Source organism: Pinus tabuliformis, chromosome 6 (genome assembly GCF_031772625.1).
Source record: "Pinus tabuliformis cultivar Carrire ecotype Pingquan chromosome 6, CPIR1, whole genome shotgun sequence".
Taxonomy (NCBI): Eukaryota; Viridiplantae; Streptophyta; class Pinopsida; order Pinales; family Pinaceae; genus Pinus; species Pinus tabuliformis.
In genome coordinates, this window is record NC_142292.1 from 1,903,177,672 (window position 1) to 1,903,196,697 (window position 19,026).

Genomic DNA, 19,026 nt, shown 5'->3' on the forward strand with positions numbered 1-19,026 from the left:
CTCAAAAAGTTTGCACACTGGAGGTCTAGTTCATAAGCAGATACTAGGGGTTTCTGAAACATGATACAGCTTCCGGTGTTCACCCGATCATTGAATAATTGATGACATGGATAAAGATTTTCTGAGTCTTCCTAACAATTTTGAGCTCCTGCATTTAGCAGGGACGTGTCCTTTCACAATAATGTTTCTTAGGATTACATATGATAGTCCTTTTGACTCCATATTATCTCTCTTGTATCATCACATTCATAATTATATTTTTATTCTTATTATTTAGGTTTTTCCCTTTCTTACGGATGGTCTTGTGCCTATGCCAGTACATCACAGGTGGCATTAAAGATACTGCTCTAGCACCTTAAGTTCCACCGCACTTCCCTGCTGTTCATGAAAAATCAAGTCACCAGTCCGAGCAAAAGAGGGTAAGATATTTTGATTTTATTGCAAGTATGGAATACCTGCATTCAACAAGCGTCACCACCACAGGTCGCAGCTGCAGCTGCAGCAGCCTGGACACTGTGCTCAGTGATTTTTTAACGGAAAATCACCAGTATGGTTAACAACACAGATCTGGCAGCCTGGCTGGACAAACAATGAGCCAAGATCAACGATAGATGGACAAAATTTGAGAATGAGCAACTAGAACAGGTATAGAATGGACCAGATCAATGGCAATCTCACTAAGAATAGTAAGAAAACCTAACCTACTAGCACAACCAAATTCATGCCAAAGCTAAGTTATCGGAAACCCCTGAAGAATTTTCTGGAAACGCAGATCCCCGTTTCCGATACATAGACGGATACGATTCTTGTCCGAAAAGGCTGTAAAAACGTTTTTGTGCCATTTCAAAAAATCGGAAACTTTAGATTTGGAATTGAATACATTTTCAAGGGATTTAGATTTTTTTGGATTTCCGGAAACGGCTGGAAACTGATCCACAAAAATTGGATCAGAATCCACCCTTAAAATGTTAAAAAGCTTGAAAATTTGTATAGCCATAAATAAAATAATAAAAATGAAGAAATCAGATTTGCAAATAAACTCACTATAAACAGAGTCTCATGAAGTCTTTTCTAAATCTTTAGAAACAACAACATTCCATATATTTATCAAGGATTCTTACTAAGAAAAAGATATATGTTCAAAAATGCAAATAAAAGGGTTTGATGAATGTCTTCGTAAAGAGATTTATTTGAGCAATTAATTTTCATTTTGGTTAAAGTTTTGTTAATTGTCATTGATTTTGCTCTTGATTTCATAAATCCCTCCAATATAACAAATCTTCTCTAGCCAATCTTGTGCCTGCATATAGTCATGAGACCAAGCTGACATTGAGAAGATTGAAATGTTCAAATAGGTCTTGATGGAATATCCCAATGATCCCATGGGCCTTTTAATTGTCATGCAAAGAAGATGGATATCATCTGCCATGCATGACATGTTCTTTGAAGGAGTTGGACCCGAAAGCACAAAGGCTGTAGCGTTTTTGATTACATTATTAATGATGATGATAATACATTGAATGTTATAATAATCACTAATGATGTTGACAATGTTTATGCTGAATTGATGATGATAATATGTTGAATGTTATAATAATCACTAATGATGATGACAATGTTTATGCTGAATTGATGATGATGATTTGTTTATGTTGAATTCATGATGATGACTATGCATTTTTAGATAAAGATTCTAGATTCTAATATATATATATATATATATATATATATATATATGCATGCATGCATGCCGTATCATATCTTGATATTTTGAAAATTTGTCGTATCCGTTTCAAACCCCGTATCTGTATCTGTTCCCATATCCGTTTCAGTGCAATTTAGTGCCAAAGTCCTCCCCATTATAACCCCACTCCGAGAATACAAAAGAATTCCAAGTTTCAAATATCATCAGGGCATCTTAATTGAGTAAAATTCAGACTACCCAAAGATAATGGCCACAAAAGCAAAACAGCTAACACCTGGTTCAACAAGGTGGAGAGGAACTTTGAGATGAACTTGCCCGAAAATGAGGAAGAACAGGTTCTAGTGGCTTCGCATACAATTGGTTCATGTGGTCCGCCCTCAAATCTCAGTACTACTGACAAACTGGCAGTTAGATATTCACTTCAGACTTCTTCAAAAGATTCCAAGATGATGAAAAAGAAGACATCTACTCCAAAAAAATGTGAACTTGCAAACAATCAGGGTTATTGTTATGCCATAACCTCTGGCATCAAGGGAACTACGACACACTACACTAAAGAAACCACTATTTCCATATTTCTTCATTTGAATGATTAAAATGTTTTTAAAAGTATAATTCAAGAGCATCAACAAGACTAATCTAACTATAGATGAAAACAGCGATACTTCTTTGAAATCAATGAACCTGAAATTTAACCATATATGTTTTATTTTAATCATTCAAGTCATAACAGCTGCTAATTGTTTTGTCGAATGCTCAAAATGCAAGTCTACTAGCATGTCATTACATGTGCTTACATATCATTTTCAGAGTTTGTAATATTGTGCTTCATTCTTGAATCTAGTACCCTAGAGAAATCCATAAACTGAAAATGCCACAATCAAATGAGCCGCTAGTTAGCTATGGTGTCAGCTCATAAGCTCATTTCAATAATTCTTTTGTCTATTTCAAAATTGTATGTTTTGTGTTGGTGAATGGACCATTTATCTAGTGTACATGAAATACATAGGAAACATAGCCCAAACTGTTGAAAATGCTAAGACAAGATTTCATGCCAAGCATAAAACCAAATACCCAAGGTAGTCGGTAAATTACTTATGGTGACAAATCTACTTCCATATGGATGAAGCTCATATTTATGTTTGTAAGTAAACCGTTTATCCAGTGTATGACAGAGAAGAGGCAAGGGCTGGTCAAATTGTTGAAAATACTAAGACAAGATTGAAAGGCAAACATCAAACCAAATAATCAAGAAAGTCAAAAATTGCTTAAGGTGGCAAACCTGTTTCCATCTGGATGAAGCTCATACTTGTTATTCTCGTCATCAACTGCTAGTAAATATCCAGAGGAAGTCAAGCCCTGCAGCAAATACAGTCACTAAGATCAACATTCAAAGAATTCACCTAGATCTTTCAACTCAACTCATTTCAAAACAAGTTCTACTATACCTTAACTGTAACAAAAACACTCGATGGGCAATGGTCCTGCCCCTGTCCTTCCTCTAGCAATACCTTTTGCTCACTAGACAAAAAAATCTCATCACTTTTCGTTTAGAGTAAAACAGGTACTGTTACAGAGGGAAAAAAAGATCGAGGTGCCAATAAATCCAATACGAGTTAATAAACCAAACTTCAAGTAGATCATGTCCTTTAGAAATGGATTAAAAGTCAAAGGTAATAACTTATAACAACAATAAACCAAATTTTCAAGATAGATCACGTCCTTTAGAAATGGATTATAAATCAATGGCAATAAATTATAATAATATGGTAACAAAAAAGCTTGTTGGACATACCTCAAACAAAACTAACCTTTGAAGAATTTCATAAAATACAATGAAGCTTTGTCTTCTTACAAAATTAATAGCTTTCTATATAGTGCTATGTCAGTGGAAGGCATCCTAAAGGGTTGTAACAAGACCACAGTAAATCATGTCAGATTTTTAACATTGGCTAAGGTTGAAATATCTCATAAAACCTTGAAATATAATTAAGCTTGCCTAAATATAATTGCATCCTCATGCAATGGGAAAACAAACAGATTACCAATCAAACAAGATCTATGTTGCGGGGGAGCGCCCCCCCCCCCTCGAACCCGCTCCCGAATCGCGCTCCGGGCGGGAGCGGCTCGAGAGCGCGCTCCCAAAATCGCTCCCGGACGGGAGCGATTTTCGGGAGCGCGCTCCCTTAAAAAAATTTGCGCTCCCTGGTCTGTTCGGAAGCGAATTGGGGAGCGATCGCTCCGGCGCTCCCGGAGCGATTTTTAATGCCCGGGAGCGATCTAAAGTATGAAGCATGTCAGGCCAAGTTAGCTCAGAAATTAATGAGCGCAAGAAACAATTTATGATTTTATTCTTTAGACAACTATATTTATACATACACAAAACGGATCAGTTCATCTTCTAGATGACTGTCCAGCTTCACCTCATCCGTTTCGGATTAGGTGTCAACATTCCCCCCCTTAATCTGAAGGGATGTTGGTGAGTCCAAGCATCGTTCTGAATCTTTCAAGCTTTTCTCTTCCAAGCGCTTTGGTGAAGATGTCTGCAATTTGCTCGTTTGTGGAACAATGACGGAGATGGATTGTTTTGGCCTCAACATGATGTCGGATCAGATGATATTTAGTATTGATGTGCTTAGTACGATCATGGAACTTTGGGTTCTTGGCCAACTTTATTGCAGAGGTGTTATCAATCATGAGTGGAGTTGATTGTATTTGTTTTACCTGCAAATATTCAAGAATTTTCCTGAGCCACACAATTTCTTTCGTTGCTTCAGCTGCTGCCACATATTCTGCTTCTGTTGTGGAATCTGCTGGTACTGATTGTTTGCGTGATCTCCAGGAGACAGCTCCCGATCCAAGACTCATAGCATATCCTGAAGTAGATACCCCAGTTTCTTTGTCTCCATCAAAGTCTGAATCAGAGTATCCAATCAAGTTGAAGTCGTCCACCTGTGTATACTTGATTCCAAGGTCTTGAGTTCCCTTCAAGTACCTTAGAACTCTTTTTGCAGCAGACCAATGTCCCTCACAAGGCTTTTGCATAAACCTGGAGAGGATTCCAACAGCAAATGAAATGTCTGGTCTGGTAGTAGTGAGGTAGATGAGACTTCCTACAAGCTGTCTATACTTTGTTGCATCCTCAAATTCCTTTCCTTCAGTAGATGTGAGCTTCAAGTTTTGTTCCATTGGAGTAGAAAGGGGATTGCACTCTGACATGCCAAATCTGTATAACAAATCTCCAATGTATTTCTTTTGAGAAAGAAATATGGACTTTGGATGTTGGGTTACTTCAATGCCAAGATAGTAATGAACATAGCCCAAATCAGTCATTTCAAAATTTTTTCCTAATTCTTTCTTTATGGATGCAATATAGCTTTCATTGTTCCCTGTCATTAAAAGATCATCTACATATACCACAAGATATACAACTATTTTGCCAACTTTCTTGACAAATAAAGTTGCATCATCAAGATCAAAATGATTGAAGTTGAGTTTCAGAAGATGCTCAGTTAGTTTTTCATACCAGGCTCGTGGTGCTTGTTTGAGGCCATAAAAGGACTTCACAAGTTTGCATACTTTGTGTTCATGTCCTTTCACAGCAAATCCTTCAGGCTGGGACATAAAAACATTCTCTTTTAGATCTCCATTCAAGAATGCAGTTTTTACATCCATTTGATGGACTTTCCAACCGTTTTGAGCAGCTAGTGCAAAGAGTGTCCGGATGGTGGCCCATTTTGCTGTGGGAGCAAAAGTTTCCTCATAATCGACCCCTTCCTTCTGTGCAAAACCTTTTGCCACAAGCCTAGCTTTGTGCTTGTCAAGTGAGCCATCAACTTTGTACTTGTTCTTGTAGACCCACTTGCAGCCAATTGGTTTGGTTCCAAATGGAGGGTCAACCAGCTTCCAAGTGCCATTCTTTATGAGGGCATCATACTCCTTCTGCATCGCTTCTTTCCATTCATCATGAGAAGCAGCTTCTTTGAAAGAAGTTGGTTCAAAATCTGTAGACAAGTTCAATTCACAATCATAAGTAACATCCATATCAACAGGTGAATTAGAGTTATCTACATCACCTCCATCTTGTCGGTTTGAATTTCTGGTTCCTGTTTTTCCAATTTCATCAGGATGAACACTTTCAAGTGTCTTTGTCAGCCACTTTGGGGGACCTTTCTGAGATGGTCCAGGCTGTTCTGTTGATTGAGTTGGGTCTGAATCAAGATTGAGTCTCCCAATTCTATCAATTACATCACTTAAAGCATCATCCGTTGTTGGAGTGTCATGCAGGGGAGATTGTTCTTCAGAAGGAGATTCCACATGTTGATCTAGTATAGGAATCCCCCCTTCAAGATGTGGAATCTGATTATCAAACTCTTGGAATGATTTCGGTTTTGTGAATCTATCCAAGCGATCAAGTTGCCGCTCAACAACACTGTCAGATTTGGATGATTCAAGAAAAATGACATCTCTAGATAAAACAAACTTTTTATTTATTTCATCATAAAGGCGGTATGCTTTAGATGTGTTTGAATACCCAGGAAGATACACTTACGACTTCTAGCACCAAGTTTGTTTCTATGTACCTTTGGTATTAAAGCATAACAGGTGGAACCAAATATCCTGAGATGTTTTACCGAAGGAACATGTCCATACCACAATTCATAAGGAGTCTTGTTTCTTATAGCACTAGATGGACATCTATTCTTTATATATGCAGCACATAGAACATCATCAGCCCAAAACATTGTCTTTACATTTTTGAAGAAAAGCATGGATCGTACCATATTCAAAATTGTTTTGTTCATTCTTTCAGCTACACCATTCTGTTGAGGATTATAAGGCACAGTTGTTTGATGTTTAATCCCATGTTGGCGAAGATAGTGTTCAAATTCATTTGATGTATATTCTTTTCCATTATCAGTGCGAATAGACCCAATATGAGATTGTGCATCATTTTCAATCCACTTATGAAAATTCTTGAATGTTTGAAAAGCATCAGATTTGTTCTTCAATAAGTAAACCCAACACATTCTGGTGTAATCATCAATAAATGTCATGATATATTTATTTCCATTTGCAGAAGAAACAGGCATTGGACCACATAAATCTGAATGAATAAGTTCAAGCTTCCTATGTGCTCTTGAATGTGAATCATGAAAAGACTGTTTGCTGTGCTTTCCTAGAATGCAAGCATCACATTGTTTATGTTTTCTAGGAATTGTAGGCAAACCAGCAACAACATTTTTCTTCAACAAGCGGAGACTATCATAGTTTAAATGTCCAAATCTAGCATGCCATAATAAACTTGATGAAAGTGCACCTTCTTCATGATGAGAAATATATGAGAAATGTTGTGCATGAGCAGAGGTTCCTTGCAGTTTAAGGAGTCTTTCTTCTTCTATACCCCTCATGACAAGTGAGTGGTCAGATGCCTTTCTTACCTCAAGCTTGCCATCAAACATGTGAATGGAGTGACCTTGCTGGCGGATGTGGACCAGGGACAGCAAGTTTCTCTTCAGCTGTGGGAGATATAGAACATGATCCAGAAGAAAGTCTGGAAGACCAGGCAGTTTAAGCCTGATTGTGCCAAGCCCTGATGGCTTGATTTTTGACTGATCTGCAAAGTATACTGCTCCATCAACATTGTCAGTGAAATCTTCAAAGAAATCTCTCCTATGAGTCATATGACAGGTTGCTCCTGAATCAAGCAACCAATCATTTTTCGAAGAAGCAAGTGAAGCATTAAACAAATCTTCATTTACTCCAATGTTACATTGTGCCTCAATATAGTGAGCGGATTCAGGTGCTTTACCTTTGTCTGTGTCATCAATTTTACCTTTCTGCTGATTTCTTCTCTGCTCAACCTTGTCCCATGGTAGCTTGCATGTAGAAGCATCATGTGATCCATTTCGTTTGCAGCGAATGCAATGCAGATCTGCCTTTTCTGCTTGAGGATGTCTGCCCCCCCTGCCTCTGAAGTATCTTCCTCTTCCTCTTCGTCCACCTCTTCCTCTTGTAGAATCTTGAGCAGGCTGCTTTTCTTTATGAGCAAGGCAAACAGTCTCTTCAGAAGATTCAGGGACTGTTTTCTTTCCAAAGGCTTTCTCTCTTTCAACAAACTTTTTCACAAGAGTGTCAAAGGTTATATCTTTAAGATTTCCATTTGCTTGTAAAGACTCAAGATAGTTAGAGTAGGTAGGATAGAGTGCTTTGAGAAAGACAATAAGAGAGATATCCAGCTCAACCTTAGTGGATTTAATATCATGCACTATAGACTTTATTTCAGATGCAAGAGTAAGAGGATCATTATTTTTCAGTTCAAGAGTGAAGAGTTTAATCATGAGCTGAACAACTTCAAGTGCAGAATGTGTATCATAGAGTTCTTTCAGCTTTTGTAAAGCTTCAAAGGCAGTGGAATAGGATGAAATATGACGACTTACTTCCTCATTTACAGATGCTGCGATCAATGCAAAGGCTTTGCTGTTCTTGTTTTCCCAAATGGCGAGTTCTTTGTCTGATGTGGGTTGCACAAGGTCTCTGTCTTCTTCTCCGACACACTCCTTTCCACAGCTCATTGTAGATGAGGGTGTGTTTCACCATCCGAGACCATTCAGAATAGTTCTCCTTGCCAGTGAGAACTATTCCGACCATTGAAATGATTGAATGCATTCTGTAAAAAAAAAATATCTCTGCCAAAAACTTCTGTTGATAGAAAAAATTTCTGCTGAGAAAAAAAAATCCTTATGTGATAGCCTTATGCATTTTTTTTTTTTCTAACATTCCATCAGCATATATATATCACTGCTCACATATATATCACTGTTCAACAAAACGAGGGCGCTCAAATATATATCACTGCTCACATATATATCACTGTTCAACAAAAAAAAAGGGCGCTCATATATATATCACTGCTCACATATATATCACTGCAATACTACACATGCTTTGATACTCTGACTGATATAAACACTCTGATATATAAACACTCTTACTGCTTTTGAAAACTGCTTACACTACTCAAACTGCCAGCACAAAACTGATTACCATATAATACTCAACCCTTTACAAAAACGCAGTCTTCATGTCATCAATACAACGCAGTCTTCATGTCATCAATACAACGCAGTCTTCATGTACAGGCTTCAATACAAGGCAGTCATTTTTCAAAAAGAAATGCATCAACACAGTCTTCAATAAAAAACCGCAGTCACCATTACACAGTTAATAAAAAAAAACGCAGTCACCAACCGATGCGGAGAGGAATCAGAGTATTAAAGTAGCGTCATGTATTTTCCAAAAGCAAAAGCACTTGGCTCGAGGGAGACTCCTGTGGGCCAAAATGGACCCGTCTCCGTGGTGGCCTGTACAAATTGTGGACGAGAGAACTATAAGCCGAAACTGCAATTTTAACGACCGAATGAATGGTGGAGTCCTAGCTCGCTTTTATGGGAGCTGCATTTATGCGTGGGTAGATCCGTTTGCGGAACCTGAGGAAAGTTTTAAGGGTTCCAATCGTCGTGCTTTTGAGAAGGCCTTGGAAGAGGAGATGCTGCTTCGGAGTAAGATTACGCAATCTTCCGTGGAGCCAATTGGAAAACCTAATCAAGAAAAACCTAATCCAGAAAATACCAGACATTCATGAAAGGCAGTACAAGGGGAGCGAGGGCTCTTTTGGAAAGTTCTTTTCCGCTACTATTCAGAAATCGACAGACACTAAGACCATTACGACATTTGGTTTGGTTGGATGGATTAATCCAAATGGACGTGAGGCTTCAACGCATCAAGGTAATGGAGCAGAAACGCAACGTTCCAGGGAATACATGAACGCATCAACGCTCAGGTAAAAACGCACATCAATTACTCATGGTCTGAGGGCGCAGTCTCTGGCAGTCAGAGAGCGCAGCGAATTCAGGTAAAGGCAGAGGCAGAGCCAGGGAATCACGCCAGAGCAGCTCTCAAGACAGGAGTTACTCTATTTCTGGAACCTGGGACCTGTGCTCTGATACCATGTCAGGCCAGGTTAGCTCAGAAATTAATGAGCGCAAGAAACAATTTATGATTTTATTCTTTAGACAACTATATTTATACATACACAAAACGGATCAGTTCATCTTCTAGATGACTGTCCAGCTTCACCTCATCCATTTCGGATTAGGTGTCAACAAAGCAACAAGCTGATTGAAACAAAACAGAAAGAGAAATTGAAGTTGGAGAATGGGTATCTGTTAAACTTCAGCCTTACAAGCAATTGTCCTTAAAACAAAAGGGAAAAAACAAATTGGCACCAAGATACTATGGACCATACCAGATTAACAAAAAGATCATCCAAGTAACATATAGTTTAAGGCTTCCTGATAAATGTCGTGTTCACAACATCTTCCATATATTGCCTAAAAAAAGCACTGGGCAAACCAAGTGGCATAGAAAACACTTCTGACATTAGATGACGAAGGGAAGATCATTTTAGAACCAGAAGGTATCATCTCCACCAAGGAAAAGAAGTTGAGATCACGAGTAATCAAAGAATACTCGATTAAGTAGAAATACCTACCAATTGAAGAAGCTTCCTGGGAGACAGAAGTGTGTTGTCAACAACATTCGCCGTTACATATGCTTTGAGGACAAAGCATCTTTTCGAGAGGAAGGCAATGTTATATAAAAATTAATAATTTTGTAATTATAAATTAATTAGGCAAAATGGTACAATCAGAAGATCATGCCCTTTCACTAAGAGGCACCTGAGGCAATATATAAGCCAGGGGCCCTTCTATGTAACAATCATCATTCAAGTATTAATATATATATATATATATATATATATATATATATGTCAAATTATGAGTTGTTTTGCTCCACATACCTAGGTAAGCAGTTTGTTGATTGATGATTTAATGTGGGCTAGTAATGCCTAAGTTAGTTATAGTTTTGTATTATCGAGTTGTAGGTGTATTTGTATGTGGGCAGATGAGAGCCTAAAGGAATTGGCCTTAGCCCTAGTTGTATTGGTCAAATCACTGACTATGTATTATAGCATTGTACTAGGGTTTGTAAAGGGCTATGACCCCTAATATGGGAGCCCTAAGGTTTTCCTATTGAAGGACTAATAATTTACATGTTTTAGGCCATAAATATTGTGTACTATTAATGATCTAATAGTTGTTATATTCTGCTATGCAAAGTTGTTTAGAGTTGGGCATCTCTAGTGTGTTTATGTTCTAAGCTAAGGCATAGACCAGACCTAGGGTGCATGGAAATTCCAACATATCCAATTCATTGTTTCTATGGGTGACGAATCACAAATTACCATATGACATTATAGAGTCTTAAACAAATTGTGTGACATTAAAGAAGCAAACTTTTAGGGTTGATTTGCCTTCTCTAGCTAATAGTCAAACCATGATAAGATCAAATTCCACAAATATTGCATCTGCATTTATCACTGGTTTCTTATGGTCAAATACTTGCATTGTAAAAAATGGAATAATAATGTCATCAAATATTAGAATGCATGAAGGTAGCAATCATTAACCCATCTCTAGTGTCTCTTGTTGATTTCTAGTAGCATCAAATGTGCTCTAAGTCTCAAATTTTGTAGAGAGGCTTAGGCACATGTATTCCAAAATCCCAGAAAGCATTTTGGGAAATTCCAACCAGAAACAGTTGTATTAAAATAATTAATTATTTTTAAAGGGACCTTAAGTCTAATCTTAGGAAAATAATATAATTAAAGGGTATTAATATAAACTGTGGGTGTAACTTCTAGAAGAAGACGAGGATCAAGCAGAAATGATCTTAGCCATTGATTAACTTCTAATTTGGGCCATTGAATATCAATGAGAAGATTATTTAAGGAGGTTTGAGGGTCACTTGGGAGACACTAAGAGTTCAAAAGTTTGATTTTCTGAAGTAGAGTAGCTGCTGGGAGAATTTCGATAGTGAGCTTGTGCAGAGAGGGGCAAAGGAAGTTTGGTTGGAGGATCTTCTCTGAAGCCAAGAATACTCAGCAGAGAGGCAGAAAGACACACAAAGGAGGCAACACAGAGGGCAAAGAGGGTGGCACAGAGCTAGGAAGGGCTCACACAGACCCCACGCAGAGCAGTGCAGTAGCTTCCAGCACAAAGATCCAAATTTGCTAAAGGAGCTAACATTTCTGAGCCAAGAGGGCTGGAAAAGGCTCCTGAAGGCAATTTGATTCTCAGTTGGGTTGACGCAGGGCCCACACAGGGGCAGTGCAAAAGTTGTTGGGGAACTCGCAGTTTAGCTACCAGATTAGCCAAGATCAATAGTGTTGAGTGAGGTAATCTCACCTGTCTTTCTTGCCAAGTGATTTTCTCTGTAACTGAATTGTTAGGAGGGAATCTAGAGTTGTATTCAGAATACTTCTGCATAATAATAAAAACCCTCAAGTCTGCTACATTGGTTTTCCCACATTGGGTTTTTTTGGGGACATTTGTCCAAAAAATAGTGTCACTTGTGTGTATCTTTCTCTATTGTTCTGTTCTTGTTTTGGGCAAATTAATTAATTAAGTGAAGGCTGCAGTTGTATTAGCTTTGATATTTGTTGTAGGAAGCAATATATTTTTTGTTTCAGTAATTAACAAATAGGAGAAGTTTAATTAGTTGCTGCAATAGTAGATTCAGGTGGGATTCTTGAATTTTCACATGGTCTCAGAGCACTGCAAGTGAAGAAAGAAGAACAGTGCCAGAGAACCCAACGCTGACCAGAAGAGGGAGATTTAAAAAGCTGCAGGAGGCAGCAATTCGAAACCCCAGAGGGTTTGCACAATTCTAGCCGGAGGGCTGAATTTCGAGGCAGTCTCTCTCTAAGTGAGTCGACAGAGAGAAGGGCTACCAAATCAAGATCTTGTCGCGGTAAAGAGAGTAGCACTGAAGCCTCAATGTGAGGAGAAGCTGGTGGGACGCAATCTTTTCTACAGGTCATTTTGTTGGGTAGTGTTGTCACACAAAGTGTCTAGGCACTGCGACAACACTCAAAGTAAGGGTTGTCACCCTTAATCCTTACTCACTCCATTTAGACTCTCTCTTAAACAAGTCAAGTGGGGTAGTCCTTAAAGTAAATGGATGAGGATAGCTTTTGAAACACAGGCTCTAGGAGATTAAGGATGAACAACTTGATGAATCTAACGCAAGTCTCGGTCAATTGAGATAGATAGATTAAAATAAGACACAATCACAAGATAAAGATGACTATAAACTAGTTCCTTTAATTTGAATTAACCATAGACTAAAAAATAACACGTCATCCAGAGAAAACTTATAGATGTGGCAAAGCGACAATCATGAACAATTAATTGTAAAATGCCCAAAACTCTATCATGCAAGAGATTCCAGATTTAAAATGATTTCATTAATGACCCAGATCTAGAATTTAATTAACTTTCTCCTATAGCCAATATAAATTTTAAAACATTAATCTCACTTGACAATAGAGAAATATTACCACAGAATGACACCAAAGAACTTTACATGAACAATTTAATTATCCCTTAGGAAATTAATCAAATGTGGTAAAATGAAGAGATCAAATTTTTAATGTGACAAAGTAAATCAAAAAGGTTAATAAATTGAAATTTTAATGGGCCATAGGCCACATTAAAATTTTTAATGTGAAAGCGCAAATCCTCTTTTAATTTAATTCCTTAGTCACCAGAATTTATTTATTTTTTAAATGTTTTAGATTTTTAATTTTTAAAATTTTTTAGATTTTAGAAATTTTTATTATTTTTAGATTTTTCACTATCATAAGTAAAAACAAAACAAAAAGATGTGAAATAAAAACAAAACAAAATATAAAACTAAAAAAATGAAATAAAACAAATCGAAATGAATTATGAATAAATCAAATCAAACTTGAACTCCAAATGAAAGAAATAATAATAAAAAATTATATTCTAATCCTAAACTAACGTATATATAATACAAAAATGAAAAAGTCGAATAATGAAATTTGAAGTAACCCTAACACTTAACGCATACACAAATAAAAAAAATGAAAAATTAACTAACCTAATGTATATTCATACAAAAAAAAAAACCGAATGTTTTGTTTGTTGTGTGCGCTTTGCAGGTTTGCGGCAAAAAGGAGAGATCGAAGGCAAAAGAGCGAGCAGAGGGATGTATAGCAACATGGGCGAAAAGGATGTGAGACTTACAGGTCTAGGAGAGTGATCCAAGCAACGATGAGATGCAAAAGATGGAGCTACATTGAGATGCAGAAGATGGAGTTGCGAGGGAGAGGAAGTCGCAGAGAACAAAGGACTGTTTTGCAGTTTGAGCCAGTGAGGAGGTGTGGGCAGCAAATTGAAGGTTTGCAGCTCGACGGGAGGGAGAGGAGCAAGGGGGAACGTTGGAGAAGTACGCAGGAGGCAACACGAAACTGGCAGCTATGAGGGACGGGAGGCTGCGGACAAGCAGACGGGAAGTATGACTGCAGTATTGGAGGATTTCGAAGGGTTTACAGATCGAAAAGAAGGGTTGTGTGGAGGAAAGAGGTGCAGAGAGCGTGGGAATACAACGAGGACCTGCAGGTTTTAGGCAGTGAGAACAAATGAGGGCTGAGGGTCGAACAGATGGAGAGGATGAGGTTTGAGTATAGAAAGAGGTAAAAATGCAGGAAGACAAGGGTAAAAAGAAATCCAAAATTTTCCAGATAAAAAAAAATTTAAAATCCAAGCGCAGACAATAAAAAAAAAATCGAAATTTTCTAGAAAACCCCAAGATGAAGACAGTAAAAACAAATTTGAAATTTTCTGTTTAGAAAACCCCAGGTAGCAAAGAAACTGTAGCCCAAAACTTAAGATAAACCCAGAAAAATGAATTTCACACCAATGTATTTTTATGCTTCAGATTTATCAATGAAGATCCTCATTAAATTGTTTCCAGATTTAAAAAATTTAAAACCCTTGGACTGCAAACGACTGAATAATATTCTTGGAAAATGATGTTGATGAACCCCAGAGATCCAGATCTTACCCTCCAGGGCCTAGATCGACTCTACACAATTTTCTTCCTCAAATCTGTAGCTGCATAACAAGAAGAAAATACCCAAACGATATATACAATGATAGAACTAAAACCTAGAAAAACCCAAGTTAGAAAACCAAAAATAATTACAGATCCATGCACAGGAATGGCAAATCTATCGGATCTAGGGAGTGTGAGTCCAACTCCGCTCCCAAATCTGATAATCGAAGGCTCTCAACAGGCAGATTTATCAATTTCGTACATAAAAATGATTTTTTTTTAGATTTTAAAGGAGGTGCTTAGCTCGAAGCCCTTCATGCATCACTAGTAAAATTCTTATGATAAGCCTGGGATTAAATTCAACTTGACTCTTCAGAAAACACGGATCGGGAGTTGGCTGGTCCAACTGAAAACTTCCCCGAACGCCCAATGATCTAAAAATCAAGATTTTCCTACAAAACTCAATCCAACCATCAAAATAGAGCGAGAAAATGATAATAACATTTAGATAAATAGAGATACCTGCTATTACTTTCAAAATTTAAATTATCACTTAAACCCCATCGACTAAGCAAAATACCTGTACTTAAATCACTCTTCAGAAGCTATCATCAATGGCTAAAAAAAATTACGCATGAAAAACGACACATCTTACAGTATTTCCATGAAGAGTAACACCGACAAAGATTAACCCCAAAGTCTTTCTTTATTATTAAAAAAAAAGATTACACAAGAACTTTTCGCTTAACACACGACTAAAAGGTCGAATGAATTGACTGACAAATGACTTCCTATTTAAAGATAAATCCTCCAACGGCTAGTTTGAGTGATCCTCGTCAAAGCAATATCGACCGTTGATAAGGATCAAAATTTCTTTTAATCTCATCCGTCGAAATTTTAAATTCTTGAGGAAATTCGAATTTTTCAATTAAATGTATTTTAATTAATTCAAATATTAAAATTTTGAATTAATTTCCCCAAAATTTTGACTTTGACTTAACCCTAGGGATCAAACACTTAAAATTTATCAAAATAATTAATTCACCTTAGTCCCTGTATCTCTTAAAATTTAATTTTTAAGGACCAACGAATTTTTCCTTTGAAGAAATTAAATTTACCTAAGACCTAGAATTAATTAAATTTCTGGCTTAGGATTTTAATTAATTTTTTGCCAGAAAATTTAATTAATTAACCTATGAGGGGATAAATTATTTTTCCAACCTCAAGACAGTTTATATCATGATTTTCACATTTTTTACATCTCAAGGGAAAATACATATTTGTGATAAACCCTCACAAACTACCCATTTCTGCGAACAAATATAATCCAACTGGCCAAGCAATTTGTAATAAAATAATCTAACCAAATAGTTAGGATTATTCCCAAATCACTTTTACATAGACTCAATCTATAACACTAGGACTCGCCTAAGATCCCAATGACAAAATACATTCTGGTTTTGGGGTGAGAATGAAGGAAAACTCTGTCGACCATCCGAGAATGGATCGGTGAGACAAAAACTTCCCGGAATGTAGATTTTCACCAAAAAAGTAGGTTTACCTATGCAATTACATACATGACACAAATTTGCTGAGATTATTTACATCATATACATGCAGAATGGGTTTACATTATAACATGATGATTAAGTTGATGATGATAGTTGGACGGCATTGACACATCGATCAAGTGCTATCCCTTTTGCGAAAAAATGGGGTGTACTGCTATGGGTCGTTGACATGTAGTGGTCAACATCTAACTCTACTTGGCGACACGTTGCTGCATCAGAGGAATGTGAGAATCCAAAATCTGCATCCACGCAACACACAATATAACATAAGTAGCGTCCATCCAAAAAATCATCATATAATGTCAAGCACAGGAAAGATATAAGCTCTTCATTTATTAACTATCTAGTAATATGAAAAGTAAATCTAATCCTAAAACAGAAATGAAACGCTGAAATGACAAGGCGTAGGGTTAGAAATACAATACAAAGATGCCCCATGGCATCAGATGCTTTCCATATAGTGCATACTGAGCATTTCCCTGCTTTCAGGAAAATTCCTTGGTTGTTTCTCAGATGTGCCATGTCCAATCCTACATATGGTAGGACTTTTTCCTATCCAAAAATCAAGCTGCTCGCGGCCATCAGATGCATCAAACCGCTTTCTCATTCTCTTTCTCTTGCGCTTTTTCTTTGTGGCAGGCTGTATCACTGATAATGTGGAACATTCTGCTTCAAAACTCTCAGATGAAGTATGTAAGATATGCATGACATGTCTTTCTTCATTCTGCATCTACCCTGTTAGGAATGATGGATCAGTCTCACAGGTGTCATGAGTTATAACTTAATCTTTTATGACTAGTGGATTAACCATGTGAGCATCAACTTGATTCTTATTAATTTCCATTTTATCCAAGTCACCTTCAATTAGCCACTTTTCAATGGAACAAATGATCTCCTCATAATAAGATGGAGGTTGCTGCAGCAGATAAGGAGGCTTATGATCTCTTGGCGTTTCCTTATTTCTTTCATCCTCTGGCTGATGCTAAAATTTAAGTACATGTATTATTATGGCATCCATCTGGTTAGAGTGTTCAACCTTCATAGCACGAACTTCCTTGGCATGGTTTTCCTCCATGGTCAATAACTTATTTTGAAAACATATCTGACCAGCTTCCATATCTGTTATTACTTTGTCATTATCTGTTTTTATGGTTTCCATTTCCTTAGCATGTTTTTCTCTCATGACAAGTAAATAGTTTTGCATGGAAGTCTTTTCTTTCTCACGACGACTCTGCATGTCGGTCCTCACAACCTTCATATTCTGAGCACACTTTTCTACTATGGTGGCTACGCGATCAGAGTGTTTAATTTTCATGATTTCCATCTCCTTATCACGTTTTTCCAGCTGGGCATACAAAGTTCTCATATTCTGAGCACACTTTTCTACTACGGTGGCTACGCGATTGGAGTGTTTAATTTTCATGATTTCCATCTCCTTGTCACGTTTTTCCAGCTGGGCGTATAAAGTTCTCATATCCTTGATGTAATAAGCTATAAATTTTTCTTGATTAAGCTCCATATTTTTACCAGCCGTGTTTGATTGAACTGCATGTCTTTAACCAACTGCTTTAGTTCTTCTATAAGATGCTCATCATTTTCCCTTTCATTGTCAACACTGATTTGACAACTGGTTCCTGCTTTTCCACTATCATGGATTCGTCTTGCAACGGAAAAGGTGGATGTCATATTTTGATATGGAGAATTGTCTTGAAATCTTTCATTGACAGATGGATCCTTTACAAGATCACTTTTATTCTGTTGCACAGTACTGAGGGCACAAGGCAAACCACCTTGATCTCCATATCTATCTTCAAAAGCATTGATGATGTCTTGTAAAGAAGAGAAAGAATCTTCAGGACAATTATGAAACCAATTCAAAGCACCACCGACTAAAGAAAAGGCAAATAGATGCATCTTGACATCTTCATGTTTATATTGGGAAGAATGACAATATCTGATTATTATACGAGTAGCCCTAGATAGATGCTTTCTAGCAGTGGTTGAATCACCACCTGAAAACAAAGGTAATTTATGAATGGCCTCTTCTGGCATATCACGGAGAAAGTTATCAAAATAACACGGGGTAAACAAGTCATCCATGATGACTTGCTTAAAGGGAAAAGGAGGGACCAACTGGATGCTAGAGAGAGACCCTTGCTCAAGAAAATCAAGAGATCCACAAGAAGCGAACTTCTAGTAGAAATTCTTGTAAGAAATGAAAGAAGTGGAGTCGCCACTTGAACATGAATCTAGCTCTAAGATCCAAAAGGAAAAAATAGCTGGATATATGGGAGGACTTCTTGTCTGAGAAATAATAGATGAATAAGTGGAGTCGCCACCCAAACAAGAAACGAACTGATATGTCCAGGTGCTAAAAGTGCAGATGAAACGATTAATGAGATGACAAAAGATGAGGCAATGAAAAGATCACATGATGCTAGGAACTGTTGGCGTTGTCGGCTAAAATGAATGATAGAAAGATGAAAGATGAATGTCATGAGGACCAAGGACAAAAAAACTCTATCCCTGGCAACCGCACCAAAAAATGTTGTCGCTTGATGGACGAATGGCAGGAAAGATGAGATAATTAAAATGATGTCGAGAAAATCAAGGATAGAAAAACTCTATCCCCGGCAACAGCGCCAAAAAATGTTGGCGTTGCCGGCAAAAAATGATAAAGATGATATGAGGAGAATGAAGATAAAATGTCGTTAAAAATGGTATACAATGAGAAAACAAAAAAAAAAATATAGATCTACGCAC

At 37.3% G+C, this 19,026-nt stretch overlaps 1 protein-coding gene across 8 annotated transcripts in view; it reads right to left on the reverse strand.

The window, feature by feature from the left end:
- The window catches only part of LOC149266798 (biotin--protein ligase 2-like), a 259,505-nt gene that overhangs the window by 1,936 nt on the left and 238,543 nt on the right, over nucleotides 1-19,026 (reverse strand). For 7 of the 8 annotated variants that reach the window (XM_089430971.1, XM_089430972.1, XM_089430958.1 and 4 more), the window contains 2 exons: nucleotides 3,154-3,226; nucleotides 2,988-3,064 (listed from right to left, as the gene is read on the reverse strand). In XM_089430971.1, the coding sequence (XP_089287097.1) occupies nucleotides 2,988-3,064; nucleotides 3,154-3,226 (150 nt within the window). Of the gene's footprint in view, nucleotides 1-2,502; nucleotides 2,571-2,987; nucleotides 3,065-3,153; nucleotides 3,227-19,026 lie in introns of all 8 variants that reach the window. The other variant, XR_016260272.1, reaches the window with a different exon arrangement.